Raw genomic sequence first — 14,870 nt, 5'->3', positions numbered from 1 at the left:
AAATAAACTGAAATAAGTATTTCAGCTAAACACTTAATTCTAAATGCCTTCAATTCCATTGTTTTGCCCAAAATATGTATTGTTCTCAAAAGCCCACTGCTATTTGTTTTGTAATTAAGCTACAATATTTCCAAAACCTTTTTATATTCTAGCATTCAAGAAGGAAATCCATGATAAGCAATTATTTTCGTACTTGATTTCACAAACTATTCATAACCAAGTAAATTAAGTAGAAATCTTTATTTTCCTAATATTAATGTGTTTTTCCTCTATACTTTTATATTGATTTCCTTTTTCCTTTGCAGATGGAGACTGGAAGGTGACCATTGTCACTGGGGATCCTGAAAATGCTGGCACCACGGCAACAGTGTTCCTTTTTGTCTATGGAGAAACAAAATGTTCAGGTCCTGTTATTTTGGGATCTGGGAGATACCAGCTGTTTAACTCTAACACTGCAGATATATTCTAGGTAGAAATGATATAGCTATAACTTGTTTGCTAAAATATATTGTGATGTACATCCCCGCAGATGAAATGGAGAGTAATTTTTTGTTGTTCTTTTGGTATTGCATTCGCATTAAATTTGCTTGGTATATGTGGCATGTTTTATCCCATGGGAGCTGGGAAACAGTAATAACAACTGGGACATAAGATTTTTGTTTCTTCTTCATTTTTTTATTTGTATAAAGGCAAAAAAGCAAAGGCATTTTACAACATTTAAAAATTAGAGTGGAATAATTTACTACTAATCCTATCATCAAGCTGAGTATTTCCATTTTTGAATATCTGTCTCAGTCCTTGTTCATACCCATACATGTTTTCCACAAGCACACTAACACATATGATGGAGCATGATGGTATGATGGAATGGTGGTGCAGCCTAATGACTAAGACATGGGCGAAAGAGTCAAATGGTCAACATTCAAATGCTGACTTTGCCACTTACAAGCATGGTGACCTGGCCATATTACTTAACATTTCTGTGCCTCACTTTCCTCAATAATCTTTACTTCAAAGGGTTAGAATGAGGATTAAATTAATTAATCCTCAGTGTAGTATCTGAAATGCTCAATAAATGTTTGCTATTAATATTACACTACATAGGCAATTTTGTAGCACCCTGTATTACATGCAATATGGCCATTTATGAAAGGAGTTACAAAGTCTTCCCACTTAAAATTTTTATTGATTAGATACTAAGTAATATACTATGGACAAATAGAACACTTTGGTGTCGTTGGACATTTAAATGGCTTCTAAGTTTTTGCTATTATAAATAATGCTGCAACAAACATACTTTTAACCTTAGCTTTCTTCTTGTTTTTTTTTAACCAAAACTACCTATTTTCCTATGACAAACTCTGAGAAATGGTATTACTCTTGAGCCATTTTGAAAAACTACTTTGTAAAAGTATCTGATTTACATAGCACATTGCCTCCCAAAACATAGTAAACACTGGTAAATTTTAATGGTTGTTAAATCCCTATGACATCCCAAGTCATGTTGTCTATTTCTGCCATACAACATATTTAATAATTTCAATTAAAATTTATCAGTTTCTTTGTGCAAGTTAGAGTATATGACTGTGGACTTATGGAAGTTGTCTTCATTTCTTTTTGTTAAAAGTGCTTTTTTGCGATGTAATTCACCCTAATATTCATATCATTACATTCATCCATTTTTAATATTTTAAATTTTTTTTATGTTTTAAAGTTTCGTTTTAAATTCAATACATTGAGTACATAATTTTATATATTTATGGGGTACAGTGCGATGTTCCAATACATACATATATTGTATAATGATCAAATCAGGGTAAAAAACATTCACCCATTTAAAGTGTATAAAGTGTACAACCCTGTGAATGTACTGAACAATCACCACAATCTAATTTTAGAACATTTTCATCACTCCAAAAAGAAGGCCAGTACCCATTAGCAGAAACTCTCCATTTTTCTATCTCCCAGCTTTAGGAAACTAGTAATCTACTTTCTGTCTCTATACATTTGCCTGTTCTAGACATTTCATATAAGTGGAATCATGCAATATGGAGTATTTGTGTCTGACTTCTTTACGTAGCATAAAGAATGCTTTAAAGCTTAATCAGTGTTGCAGCATGTATCAGTGCTTTATTCTTCTTTATGGTTAAATAATATCCTATTATATGAATGAACCACATTTTATTTATCCATTTGTCTGTTGATACAGATTTGAGTTGTTTTCATTTTCAGCTGTTGTGAACAATGCAGCTATGAACATCTATGTACAAGTTTTTGTGTGAACATGTTATTGTTTCACTATGTATGTATCATTTCACACATAAACTTGGGTATATACCTAGGAGTAGAATTTCTGAATCATATGTTTAGCACTTTGAGAAACTGCCAAACTGTTTTCCAAAGTAGCTGCACCATTTTAACACTTCTACCAGCAATGTACAAGGTTTCATCTTTCTCCACATCCTTATCAACATTCGATATTATATGTTTTTTGATTCTAACCATCCTAGTGGATGTGAAATAGTATCTTATTGTGATTTTGATATGTATTACTTTAATGACTAATGATATTGAGCACCTTTTCATATGCTTGTTGGCCATTGATGTGTTTTCACTGGAAAAATATCTATTCAAATGACTTGCCCATTTTTATACTTGATCTTAGCCAAACGGCTGAGAAGCAATGATTTGCGCATTTTTAATTGGATCATTTGTCTTTTTATTAATGAGTTTAAGAGTTCTTTATAATTCTGAATATGAATCTGTTATCATATATATGCTTTACAATTTTTTCTCCCGTTTTTTGAGTTATCTTTTAACTTTCTTGCTGGTATGGATTTAAGTTACCTTCTAGTGTCCTTTCAAATCAGACTGAAGAGTTCCCTTTGGTATTTCTTGTAGGGCAGGTCTGCTAGTGATGAATTCTCTATTTTTGTTTTTCTGGGAAAGTCTTAATTTGCATATCCAAGTCTTAGTTGACAGTTTTCTTCTTTCAGTACTTTGAATATGTCATCCCACTTCTTTATGGCCTTTATGATTTCTGATGAGAAGTCAGGAGTTAACCTTATTGAAGATCCTGTACATATGATAAGTTGTTTGTCTTCTGCTGCTTTCAAGATTCTCTGCTTGTTTTTGGCTTTCAAAAATTTTACTGTGTTGTGTTTAGGTGTAGATCACCTTACTGTTGGTTTTAATAGTTACTGTGGTTGCAAGGTTGCCAGTTTTCAAGCCTATTGTGGAGTTGGGGAGGGTGGTAGAGAGTAGATCAACGTACAATACACAAACCCTTATGTTTCTACCAATGTTCATCGTTTTCATTGAATACATGCTCCTCAATATGTTATAATCTTTTGACTAATTTTCAGAGTTCTAGATAATTTCATTTCAATAATTTTTTTATTGCTTTTGTGGAGCACTGGATTTATGGAGGGTCTCAGTCTGCCATTTCGGAAGTCCTGCTCTCCTCTTACTATCTTGGTCATATTTTGTTATTTTTAATTCAAGTTTCTGTTTCTCCATGAAACCTTCCATGATTTCCATAACTTGCTGAAGATAAACAAGAACTGGCCCAATATAAATTTGGATTCGAGGCTATGTCATGTGACTAAATCCTTGGAATAGAAGAACTACCATCCAAGTGGCTCTTGAGACATTGACTATCTTATTGTCAGAACAGTAAAAATTTCCTTTTATATAACTGGTTCATATGGTAGGTGACAATGTAGGGTAACTGTAATATTCTCCTGACCCAATCATAGGCCTCGAAGAGGAACTTGATTGTAGGACTTCATAAAAGAAGGGGATTCTAGTTTCAAAAAGGGCTTGCAAAATGGTGTCAGTGGCTTTGTAGCAATTTTGATATATACCCTCTATAGACTATACAGTTCAGCTCTATGGTTGCACCTAGAATGTCACTGAGAGCCAAAATGAAGGAAATTAAACATCCTCAGGAAAACAATCAAGGCAAAATTAAGGGCAAAATGTCTATTATGGCAGAAAGTTGGAGAGAGTAGGCAGAGAGGAGTTTCTAGAAAACAGGGACTAGACCTAGTTCAGTTGCTAACCCTTGAATCTGTTCATTGCCTGACATAGACTAGACACTCATGAATAGCTGTTGAAATCATGAAAATTTAATAAAAATTACTTGGCTGAAATTCATTTAATATTGGCTGCTTTATCTTGGGGGCGTTCATTGTTGAATTTTTCTTGTGATCCTTCTCTGAGGGAATCATAAAAGCATCCATGTATCTTATATGGATATTATTTACTTATAAACCTGCCCAGAGATTTAGTTGAGCTTTTTATTGCATTTTTGCAAATTGAAATCTAAGTAGTATTCTCTGTTGCTTGGAAAAAGTTAGTGCTTACGCCATTCACTCCTAGAAAGTCGTTTTCTGCTTCTGATTTACTATTGTATGAAGTCAATTAATTTTGTAGATGAATAGGTTTAATATTTATTGTGAACTCCTAGGGCACTTGCCTAATCATTGAATATCCCTTATGCTTCTTAGAACAGAAATGGATAATACAGTTTTGCCTTTGTAAAAACAATTTATATCACCAGCAAAGAGAAGACCTATATTTGACCTCCAACTCTGCCCTTTACTATATAAGGAAATATGGATAAAGCACTTAACATTTGTAAACTTTAATTTCCTCCTTTGTAAAATGCATGCAACAATACTTTATATCTATGCAGCTTGAAAGAGTTAAGAATCAATGCACTTTATATAAAGTATAAAACACTCTTATCATTATGCTCTTTAGACTGACTCTTATGATACTGCCCACAAATTGTTGGAGACTTCCTGATAGGATGGGGTTTAAGATAATTTTTCAGATGAATGAAGGCAGGAAGGCAGCTTGGCAGATGGCTGGTGGGTGGCTATTTCTGTCATGGGGGTATGTGTAGAAATGTCTGGAGGCTGGAGTGGGAGGAAGAAACATAGGAAAACAAGACTAGGTTGGCTGAGCTAGAGCAAGTCAATGAGTATGTAATATCAAGAATGTTTATCTGGGTCTTTTCGATGTTTAAAGGTTAGATGTCCATGTGGACCTACAAACTATTAGCCATTATTAGCTAGGTGGGTGTTAGCATGTCATTTTGATTTTGGCACATCTCTGTATGACTTTCTTTTCTCTCCTCCTTCTTGTCCTCTTTCTTCTTTATCTTCTTTTCCATTCTTTCCTTTTTTTTTTTCTTGGAATCCTAAAACTTGGGGATTGGTGGTATTTTACATTGACTTCATTCAGAAGTTTAGGAGTGGCTGAACTAAGCAGTTCCCTGTTGACATAATTGACTTTCCTGTGGATGGCAGATCCTAGGGACAATTTAACTTAAACTTTTTCCTTAGTTACAAAAGTTGAAATATTTTTAAAATGACATCTTCTACAAATTCTCACTTATAAATACTTACTAAGAAAAGTTAATAATGTTGCTCCCCTTAATTAGAAAATAAATTGCAGAAATAAAACCCCAGCTCAGATGATGTCAGCAAGATAATAGAATGAAATTTGCCCAGCTTAAGTACTCCTCACAGGAAGACTAACAATTATCTAAGGAGAAGAGTGCCTTTGTGAAAATCCCAGAAACTGGGGGTGAGGTTGATGCACCCCACAGAAATGAGAAAAGGTCTCATTAAAAGGGTAAGAGAAGCAGTTACACTTTGACTGCTTCACCTCTCCCTCAGGCTGGCATGGCATCATACCAAACTAGTCCTAGATGGACATCCAGCTTTTTCAACATTTTGGGGTGCTTCATGGGAAACTCACTTCTGCTTTGCCCTACAGGGTATACTGGGGGAATTGGCAGGGCTAGATTCTATGGGGTCAGCCAGGAACAAAGAAGCATGGCAGGGTTCACAGCAACCAGTGCACAGAACTTGGCGATAGCACTGCATCCCTGCTGTTATCATTATCACTGACTAACCAGAGAGCTTAGTCAGTGTCTCTGCCTAACTATGGAGCAAAACTAGTGGTACTGTCTGGCCAGAGAATGCAGTCTGCAGTTTTGCCTGTCTTGGGTTCCAAGCCAGTGGTCAGGCCAAGCCATGGAGCCTAACCTACAGCTCTGCCTGAGCAATGAGCCAAGCCAAAGACCCGGCCTGACTCTGGAGCATTGCAGCCCTGCCTGATCAACAAGCCCAGACAAAGACTCTGCCATGACATAGAACCCATCCTGTGATTCTACTGGCAGCAGAGCCAGTGACCTTGCGCAACTATGGGGCAAGCCTGTGTCCCTGCCTGACCAGGGAGCTAGGCTAGCAATCCAGCCTACCATGAAGCCCAGTCTATGGCCCCTCTCAGCTGTGAAATTTAGCCTACAGCCCCACCTGATAATAAAACCCAGCCTATGGTCTTGCTAAATTGTAGAGCATAGCCTGATGGAGCAGGGAGTCCAGACAGCAAACCCACCTAATTGTGGAGTGCAGCCTATAACCCCATCAAACTGCAGGGCACAATCTACAGATTCTCCCAACCTGAGAGCCCAGTAGAGGTCCTCACTGACTGTGGAGCACAGCCAACAACTCTGCATTATCAGGCAACCCACGCAATAACCCTGCTCAACTGTGGGACACAGCCTGTGACCCTACCCAATTGCAGAGCCCAGGCTGCAGCTAACCCCAACTCTAGAGCTCAGTCTGCGTAAATGTGAAGACCAGCCATGAGCAGTGTCTGGCCAGAGAGATTGGTTAGGTCTCTGACTAGGAGTGATTGTGGAACTCAGCCTATAGCCCTGCCTAATCATAAGTCCAAGCAGCAGCACTGCTTGGCCGGGGAAAGCAGCCTATAACTCTGCCCAACCAGAGGCAGTTGTGGAACCCAACCAGTGGCCCCACGTTGCCAGGAGCCCAATCAGAAGTTCTGCCTGACCACAGCCAGGTCAGCAGACCTACTGGTTGCAGAGACCACCTTGCAGCTCCACCCAACATCAGAGCATGGACAGATGTCTTGCCCAATTGGAGACCTTAACAGAAAGCATCACCTACCTGTGAATGCTACCAGCTGGTCTGTCTAAAACCCCAGGCTGGGCTGATGGGCGAAGGTCTTTCCCTGCCGATGTGAACCTGTAAAGGCTAGAAGACCTGACTGCTTCCTTAAATGCACAGTCACCAATGCAAGAATATATGGATCACAAAGAGTCATGGTAACATGAAACTACCAAAGAAAACTAATAAAACTCCAATAGTTGATCCTAGAGAAATGGAGATCTAGGAACTGTTTGACAAGAAATTGAGAATAATCCCTTTAAACAAGTTCAGTGAACTTCAAGAACAAAACAGGTAGACAACTAAATGAAGTTAGATAAGCAACACATGATCAAAACTATTATAGAAGTTCAACAAGGACATAGAAACCATTAAACAAAATTAAAATTCTAAAGCTGAAGAATACAATGAATGAAATGAAAAATCCAGTAGAGAGCTTCAACATTTGACTCAATAAAGAAGAAGTAAGAATCAGTGAATTTGAAGACAGGTCATTTGAAAATATCCAGTTGGTGGAGCAAAAAGGAAACAAAATAATTTTTCAAAGCAAAGAAAGGTTATTAGTTAATGGGATACCATCAAGTGAAACAATACATGCATTATGAAAATTCCAGACGGAGAAGGAAAGATGGGGACAAAAAGCCTACTTAAAGAAATGATTACTGGAAACCTTGCAAATTTGGAGAGAGAAATAGACATTCTGGTTTGTGAACCCCAAGGGTCACTGGACGTGTTGAATCTGAAATGTTAAACACAAAGCAAATTATAAATAAATTGTCAAAAGTCAAAGACAAAGAGAATTTTGAAAGCAATGAAAGAAAAATGATTCATTATATACAATGGAACCTCCACAAGACTATCAGTGGATCTCTAGCAGAACCCTTGCAGGCCAGGAAAGACTGGGATCAGATATTCAAAATACTAAGAAAAAAACTGCCGACCAAGAATACTGTACCCACCAAACTTGTCCTTCAGAAATGGAGAGATAAAGATTTCCCATCCCAAAGTGATGAAGGAGTTCATCACTTTACCTTCCTTACAAGAAGTGCTAAAGGAAGTTCATCAAGTTGAAGTGAAAGGACACTAATTAACAACCTAAAATATATGAATGTGTGAAACTGGCTATAAAAATAAACATATATAGTCAAAGGCAGGATTCTCTAAATTTTTATTATGGTGATGCATAACTCATTTCAATTCTAGTAGAGAAGTTAAAAATGTATTAAAAATAACTATAACAACAATAACTTGCTATTAGATATGGAATACATAAAATATAAATTGTAATATCAATAACATAAAATATTAGATGTGAGTTAAAAGTGTCATTTTATAGACAATTAAATTTAAATTATCTGGTTGTAAGATATTTTATGCAAGTCTTATGGTAACCACAAAGAATAAACCTGCAGTAGATACACAAAAGATTAAGAGACAGAGATCAAAGAATACCAACACAAAAGTCATCAATTACAAAAGAAGACAGTAAGCAAGGAAGAAAGGAGTAAAGGAAATATAAAGAATCAGAAAATTAACCAAATGGCAAGGATATGTTTTTAATTATCAATAATTACTTTAAATATAAATGGATTAAACTCTTTGATGAAAAGATGTGCAGCATTTGAATGGATTCAAAAACAAGATCCAATAATATGTTGCCTACAAGGGATTCACTTTAGCTTTAAAGACACACATAAGCTGCAGTTAGGGATAGAAAAGACTTTCCATGAAATGATAATCAAATATTGACATGGGTGACTATAATTATATCATACAAATTGACTTTAAGCCAAAGACTGTCACAAGAGACAAGAAGATTATTACTTAATGATAAAGGGATCAATTTATCAAGAAGGTAGAGCAATTATAAATATTTATGTACCCAACACTGAGCAGCTAAATATATAAAGTGAGTACATTTACAACAATAGAAGTGAAAGGAGAAATAAGCAGCAATATTATAATAGTAAGAGTCTTTGATATTAAACCCTCAATGATGTAGAGATCATCCAGATAGAAAATTGATGAGGAAACCATGGGTTTGAACAATACTGTAAACCCAGTGAATCTAACAGACATATACAGAACATTTCCTCCAACAGCAGCAGAATACACACTGTTCTCAAGGGCACATAAAATATCCAGGATAGATCACATGTTAGGACAGAAAACAAGTCTTAACAAATTCAAGAAGATTGAAATTACATCAAGTATCTTTTCTCACTACAATAGTATGAAACTCAAAGTAAATGACAGGAGGAAAATTGGGAGATTTACAAATATGTGGAGATTAAACATACTCCTCAATAATTAAGGAGTCATAGAATAAATCAGAAAATAACTTGAGACAAACACAAATGAAAATAGAACATACCAAAACTTATGTGACACAAAAGCAGTGCTGAGAGGAAAGTTTATAGCTGTAAATGGCTACTTAATAAAACAATAAAGATCTCAAATAAACAAGCTAACTATACACTTCGAGGAATTAGAAAAATAGAACAAAATAAGTCCAAAGTTAGCAGAAAGAAGGAAACAATAAAGATTAGAGTAGGAAAAAAATGAAATAGAGAGTAGAAGAACAATAGAAAAGATCAATAAAACCAAAAATTAGTTTTTGGAAAAGATAAAATTAGCAAGTATCTAGCTAGACTAATCAAGAGAAAAAGTGAGAGAACTCAAATAAATAAAATTATCAGTGAAAAAGAAGACATTACAACTCATACCACAGAAACACATAGGATCATAAGAGACTACTATGAACTATTATGTATCAACAAATTGAATAACTTAGAGAAAATGTAGAAATGTATAGAAACATATAACCTAAAAATATTGAAACATAAAGAAATAGAAAGTCTGAATACACCAGTAATGAGTAAGGAGATTGAATCAGTAATCTCCCAGCAAGGAAAAAACCAAGACCTTTAGTCTTCATTCTGAGTTCTACCAAACATTTAAAGAAGAATTAATGCCAAACCATCTCAAACTCTTCTAAAAACTTTCAAGTGGAGAGAATAATTCCAAACTCATTTTATGAAGCCAGCATTACCCTGATACTGAAGCCAGACAGGATATTAGAAGAAAAAAAATTTACAGGACAATATTCCTGATGAACATAGAGGCGAAACTCCTCAACAAAATACTGGCAAACACAATTCAAAAGCAGATTAAAGTATCATTTAGCATAATCGATTGGGATTTATCCCTGGGGTGCAAGGATGGTTCAATATGTACAAATCAATAATTGTGATACACCATATTAACAGAAGGAAGGATAAAAATAATATGATCATCTCAACAGATACAGAAAAAGCATTTGACAAACTTCAACATGGTTTTATGATAAAAACTCTCAGCATATTTAATATAGAAGGAATGTATCTCAACCTAATAAAGACCAAATATTATAATACCACAGCAAACATTATACTCAATGGTGAAAAACTGAATGCTTTCTCTCAAACATCAGGAACAAGATAAGGGTGCCTACTCTTGCTACTTCGATTCAGCATAGTACTGGAAGTGCTAGTTAGAATAATTAGGCAAGAAAAAATAGGGCATCCAAATCAGAGAGAAGGAAGTAAAATCATCTGTTTGCAGATGATGTAATCATATATATAGAAAATTCTAAAAATTCCACCAAAAAGCAGTTAGAATAAACAAACTCAGTAAAGTTGCAGGCTACAAAATCAACATTTAAAAAATCTGTTGCATTTTCATACATTAACAATGAACTATCTGAAAAAAAAATTTAATCCCATTTGTAATACCATTGAAACAATAAAATAATTAGGAATAAATTTAACCAAGGAGGTGAAACATCTCTACACTTAAAACAATAAGCCATTGTTGAAAGAAATTAAATATGCACAATTAAATGGAAAGATATTCCATGTTCATGGATCAGAAAAATTAACATTATTAAAATGTACATATTACCCAAAGCAGTTTACAGATTCAGTGAAATTCCTATCACAATTCCAATAGCATTTTTCACAGAAATATAAAATACAATCCAAAATTTTATGTGAAACCACAAAAAACTCTAAATAGTCAAAGCATTCTTGAGAAAAAAGAACAAAGCTGGATGCATCACATTACCTGATTTCACATTATATTCTAAAACCATAATAACTAAAACAGTATTTTTATTTTATTGGCATAAAAAGAGACACAAAGACAAATGGAACAGAATCAAAAGCCCAGAAATAAACCCATGCATATACAGCCAACTGTTTGTCAATATTTGACAAGGGCACCAAGAATACACAATGGGGAAATGTTACCTTTTTCAATAAGTGGTATTGAGAAAACTGGATATCCACGAGCAAAAGGATGAAATTGGACCCATGTCTTACACCTTTCACAAAAATTGATTAGAAATGGATTAAATACTTAAAACTTCTAGAAGAGAAAGAAACCATAGGAAAAACTCACTTTTCCCTATGTTTTGGCAATGATGTTTTTGGCTATGACACCAGAAGCACAGGCAACACAAGCAAAAATACACAAATGGGCTGTCTTAAACTAAAACGCTTCTGCACAGAAATGAAAACAAACAACAAAATAAAAAGGCAATGAGTTGAAATGAAATGGGAATGGGAGAAAATATTTGCAAACCAAATATCTGATAAGGGATTAACATCCCAAATATATAGGGAACTCATTCAGCTTAATAGTAGAAAAACTCAAATAATATAATTTAAAAATGGAAAAAGACCTCAGTAGACATTTTCCCAAAGAAGACATAGAAATGGCCAACATGTACACCAAAAAGTGCTCAAAATAACGAATCATCAGGGAAATGCAAATTGAAACCACAATGAGATACCACATTTAACCTGTTAGCATGGCTATCATCAAAAAAATAAGAGATAATAAGTTTTGGTAAAGATGTGGAGAAAAGGGAATGCTTGTATACTGTTTATGGGAATGTATCATTACAGACATTATGGAAAACAGTAAGGAGAGGCCTATAAAATTAAAAATAGAGCTACCATATGATCTGCTTCTGTGTATATATCTGAAGGAAACAAAATCAGTATCTTGAAGAGATATCTGCACCCCTGTGGTCATCGCAGCGTCACTCACAATAGCCAAGACATGAAAACAACTTATTTCTCCATCAATGAATGAATAAACATAAATAAAGCCAAAAAAGACCTAAAAACCCCAATACAGGTGCAGAATATATTATGGAAAACATATCATTGATTTTCAGAAGGGTTAAATTTTCTCAGACAGGCTAAATTTTAGAACAAAAATATTATTGGCTTCAGATATCAATCATTTTTTATTTATTGGAAGACAACTGAAAGAATATGGCATGGCCTACTCCTTAAGAAGCCAAAAGCCTTTGTGGAGAGGGAAGATTAAGGTTGTTCGCTGCTGTCTGCTCTGAGCTGGATGACAGATATTTAGTAAAACTGAAACATGAAAGAAAAAATGTCTTTCTCTAAACTCTCTCTGTTGACATCTTCTTTTGAAAGACTAACGTCCTTATTTGTGGACTTGATCATATCCTCCTCTATCTCTCAAGATAGTGTACCATTAGCCATCCTTATTTTTTCTTGCATCTTCAGGATTATTCTATTTAACCCTTGCCTTCAACCTGCCAACAGGCTTGTTTTTCCTGTTCTAAATATGACCCTTACTCTACTCTTAAGTTACAGTTTTCCTTCTCTTTGCAGATCTTCAAAGTACTAACCCATACTCATTCTTTTACCTCTTTCTCTTTCTATTCTCTCCTAATCTTGCAATTTGGAATATTATCTCATCACTCTATTTAAACCACATTTTCTAGGATCAGCAGTGAGGTTCTGATTCTTCCTCAACTATTTTTCTCAATTGGTAGCCAAGGAATTATTGGGTGAACAGATAGTGCAGTGATAGATGTGAGTATTGGAACCAGATATCCTGGGTTCAGATTTTAGCTTCTTGACCACCTGTGTGTTTGTGCACAGTTATTTACCATTTTATTCTCTGTAAAATTATTAAAAATAATAGTACCTAAGAGGACTGTTGTGAGGATTATGTGGATATATAAAATCAACGTAAAATTTTCAGCATATAAAAGGGCATGTAGTCCACACTCAAAATTTTTAGAAGTATTTTTATTGTGTTTGGGAAGCAAAGAGACAAAAATATTTCAGGAAACTGTAGGTGACAGTTATAGGTTGAATTGTGTTCCTCTAAAAGATATGTTGAAATCCTTGATACCTGTGAATATGACCTTATTTGGAAATAGGCTCTTTACAGATTTAATTATGATGTAAGTTAACATGAGGTCATACTAGAGTAGACAGGGCCTTGATTCAATATGACTGGTGTTATGAGAGAGAAGAGAAGCATCGAGAGAGAACACTATTTAGTGACAGAGGCAGAGATTAGATTGGTGAACTGCAAGCCAAGGGATGCCAAGGATTGACAGCCACCACCAGGAGCTAGAAAGAGGCAAGGAAGGATTCCACCCAGAGTCTCAGAGGGAGTGTGGCCTCGCTGACCTCTTGATTTCAGACTTCCAGCCTCCAGAATGGTGAGAGAATAAGTATCTGTTGTTTTAAGCCACCAGTTTGTTATGAAAACCCTAGGAAATGAATATAGAATCCAACAGTCAGATGCGTCAGAGAAATGAAGAACAAAAATGGAAAGAAAATGGATAAATTTGCCAACAAAGAGGATATTAGTGCCTTTCAAAAGAGCCGTTTTACTAATCTTGCTGAGAGATATTATAGGGAATGATAGAATCTATCATGGGGTGAAGAGAAATGATGGTTCTGGATGTAGAGCCACTTGCCTATTACATTTGTGAGAGGGAAACAGGTATTAGAGCACAACAGTGTAAAGAGTAGGACCCTTTTTAGGAATATAAAAATTATCCAGTTTTGCATGAGAAGAAGGTGGCAGTGGAGAGACATTTTTGTATGTAAGACTGCTGAAGACAGTTGGAGTAAGTGTTAGAGTCAGATCCTTCAAAAGTCAAGAGATCTACTCTTGTAACAGCTACCAAGGATGCGGTTGGAAGAATAGGTTTTATAGAGGAGGACGGCACCTCCTCATCATCTTTGAGACTAGAAATTAAGCTAGGAAATAGTTGTAATAATAGACGTTAAGGTAGAAATAAAGTACAATCAGTTTGGCTGTAATAGTTGCTTTGGAAATTTGAATTTGTTCCAACATAATCAATATATTAAAGAACAGTGAGCATAAGTGGAATTTCACATTTGCTTATGCACATTTTATCCATAAGAACCAGTAGCTGAACTGAGTCACATAGGACTATACACACACACACACACACACGCACACCTCAAACACCTACCAGCTACCTCAGTTCACTGCATGTGTTAGGAACCATACTTATTCACATCTGATGTTAAAACTATCCTTCCAATTTCAAATACCCCTTCTTCCACAACTTGACAATAACTTACAAGCTACAATTGTTTCCACGCCCCTTCCAGGAGAAAACTTTGTATCTTTTCAAAATAAAATATCATATTTATCATAGTATTTATGTATTTCTTAACCATTAATATGTATATAACTGTGCTACCATTTTTATTAGGTTCCTATCTTTTTTCTGCTGTCATTGATGAAGTTTCCAAGTGTTGTTTCCAAACTTATTTTTTTTTTACCATAAGCCTATGGTTTTTATTGTAAAATTTTTCAGTGTGATGATTTTAGGGACACATGTCACATTATAGAACTGGTTATACATATAGCAGGAGCTCCTCCTGGATGATCTGATTTCCCTTTCATTTTGTTTTTTTTACTTGAGACAGAGTCTCACTCTGTAGCCCAAGCTGTAATGCAGTGGTGTGATCTTGGCTCACTGCAAACTCCGCCTCCTGGGTTCAAGCAATTCTCATGCCTCAG

At 35.3% G+C, this 14,870-nt stretch overlaps 1 protein-coding gene across 1 annotated transcript in view; it reads left to right on the top strand.

The window, feature by feature from the left end:
- Nucleotides 1–469, top strand: part of LOC105552439 (lipoxygenase homology domain-containing protein 1-like) — a 61,791-nt gene extending 61,322 nt beyond the window's left edge. The window contains exon 9 of the mRNA XM_011998116.1: nucleotides 306–469. Within this exon, the coding sequence (XP_011853506.1) occupies nucleotides 306–469 (164 nt within the window). The remainder of the gene's footprint in view (nucleotides 1–305) is intronic.
- The last annotated feature ends 14,401 nt before the right edge of the window (nucleotides 470–14,870 follow it).

Source organism: Mandrillus leucophaeus, unplaced genomic scaffold (genome assembly GCF_000951045.1).
Source record: "Mandrillus leucophaeus isolate KB7577 unplaced genomic scaffold, Mleu.le_1.0 Scaffold556, whole genome shotgun sequence".
Classification (NCBI taxonomy): Eukaryota; Metazoa; Chordata; class Mammalia; order Primates; family Cercopithecidae; genus Mandrillus; species Mandrillus leucophaeus.
Note: the sequence above shows the minus strand (reverse complement) of the source record. Positions and strands in the feature narration are given on the sequence as shown.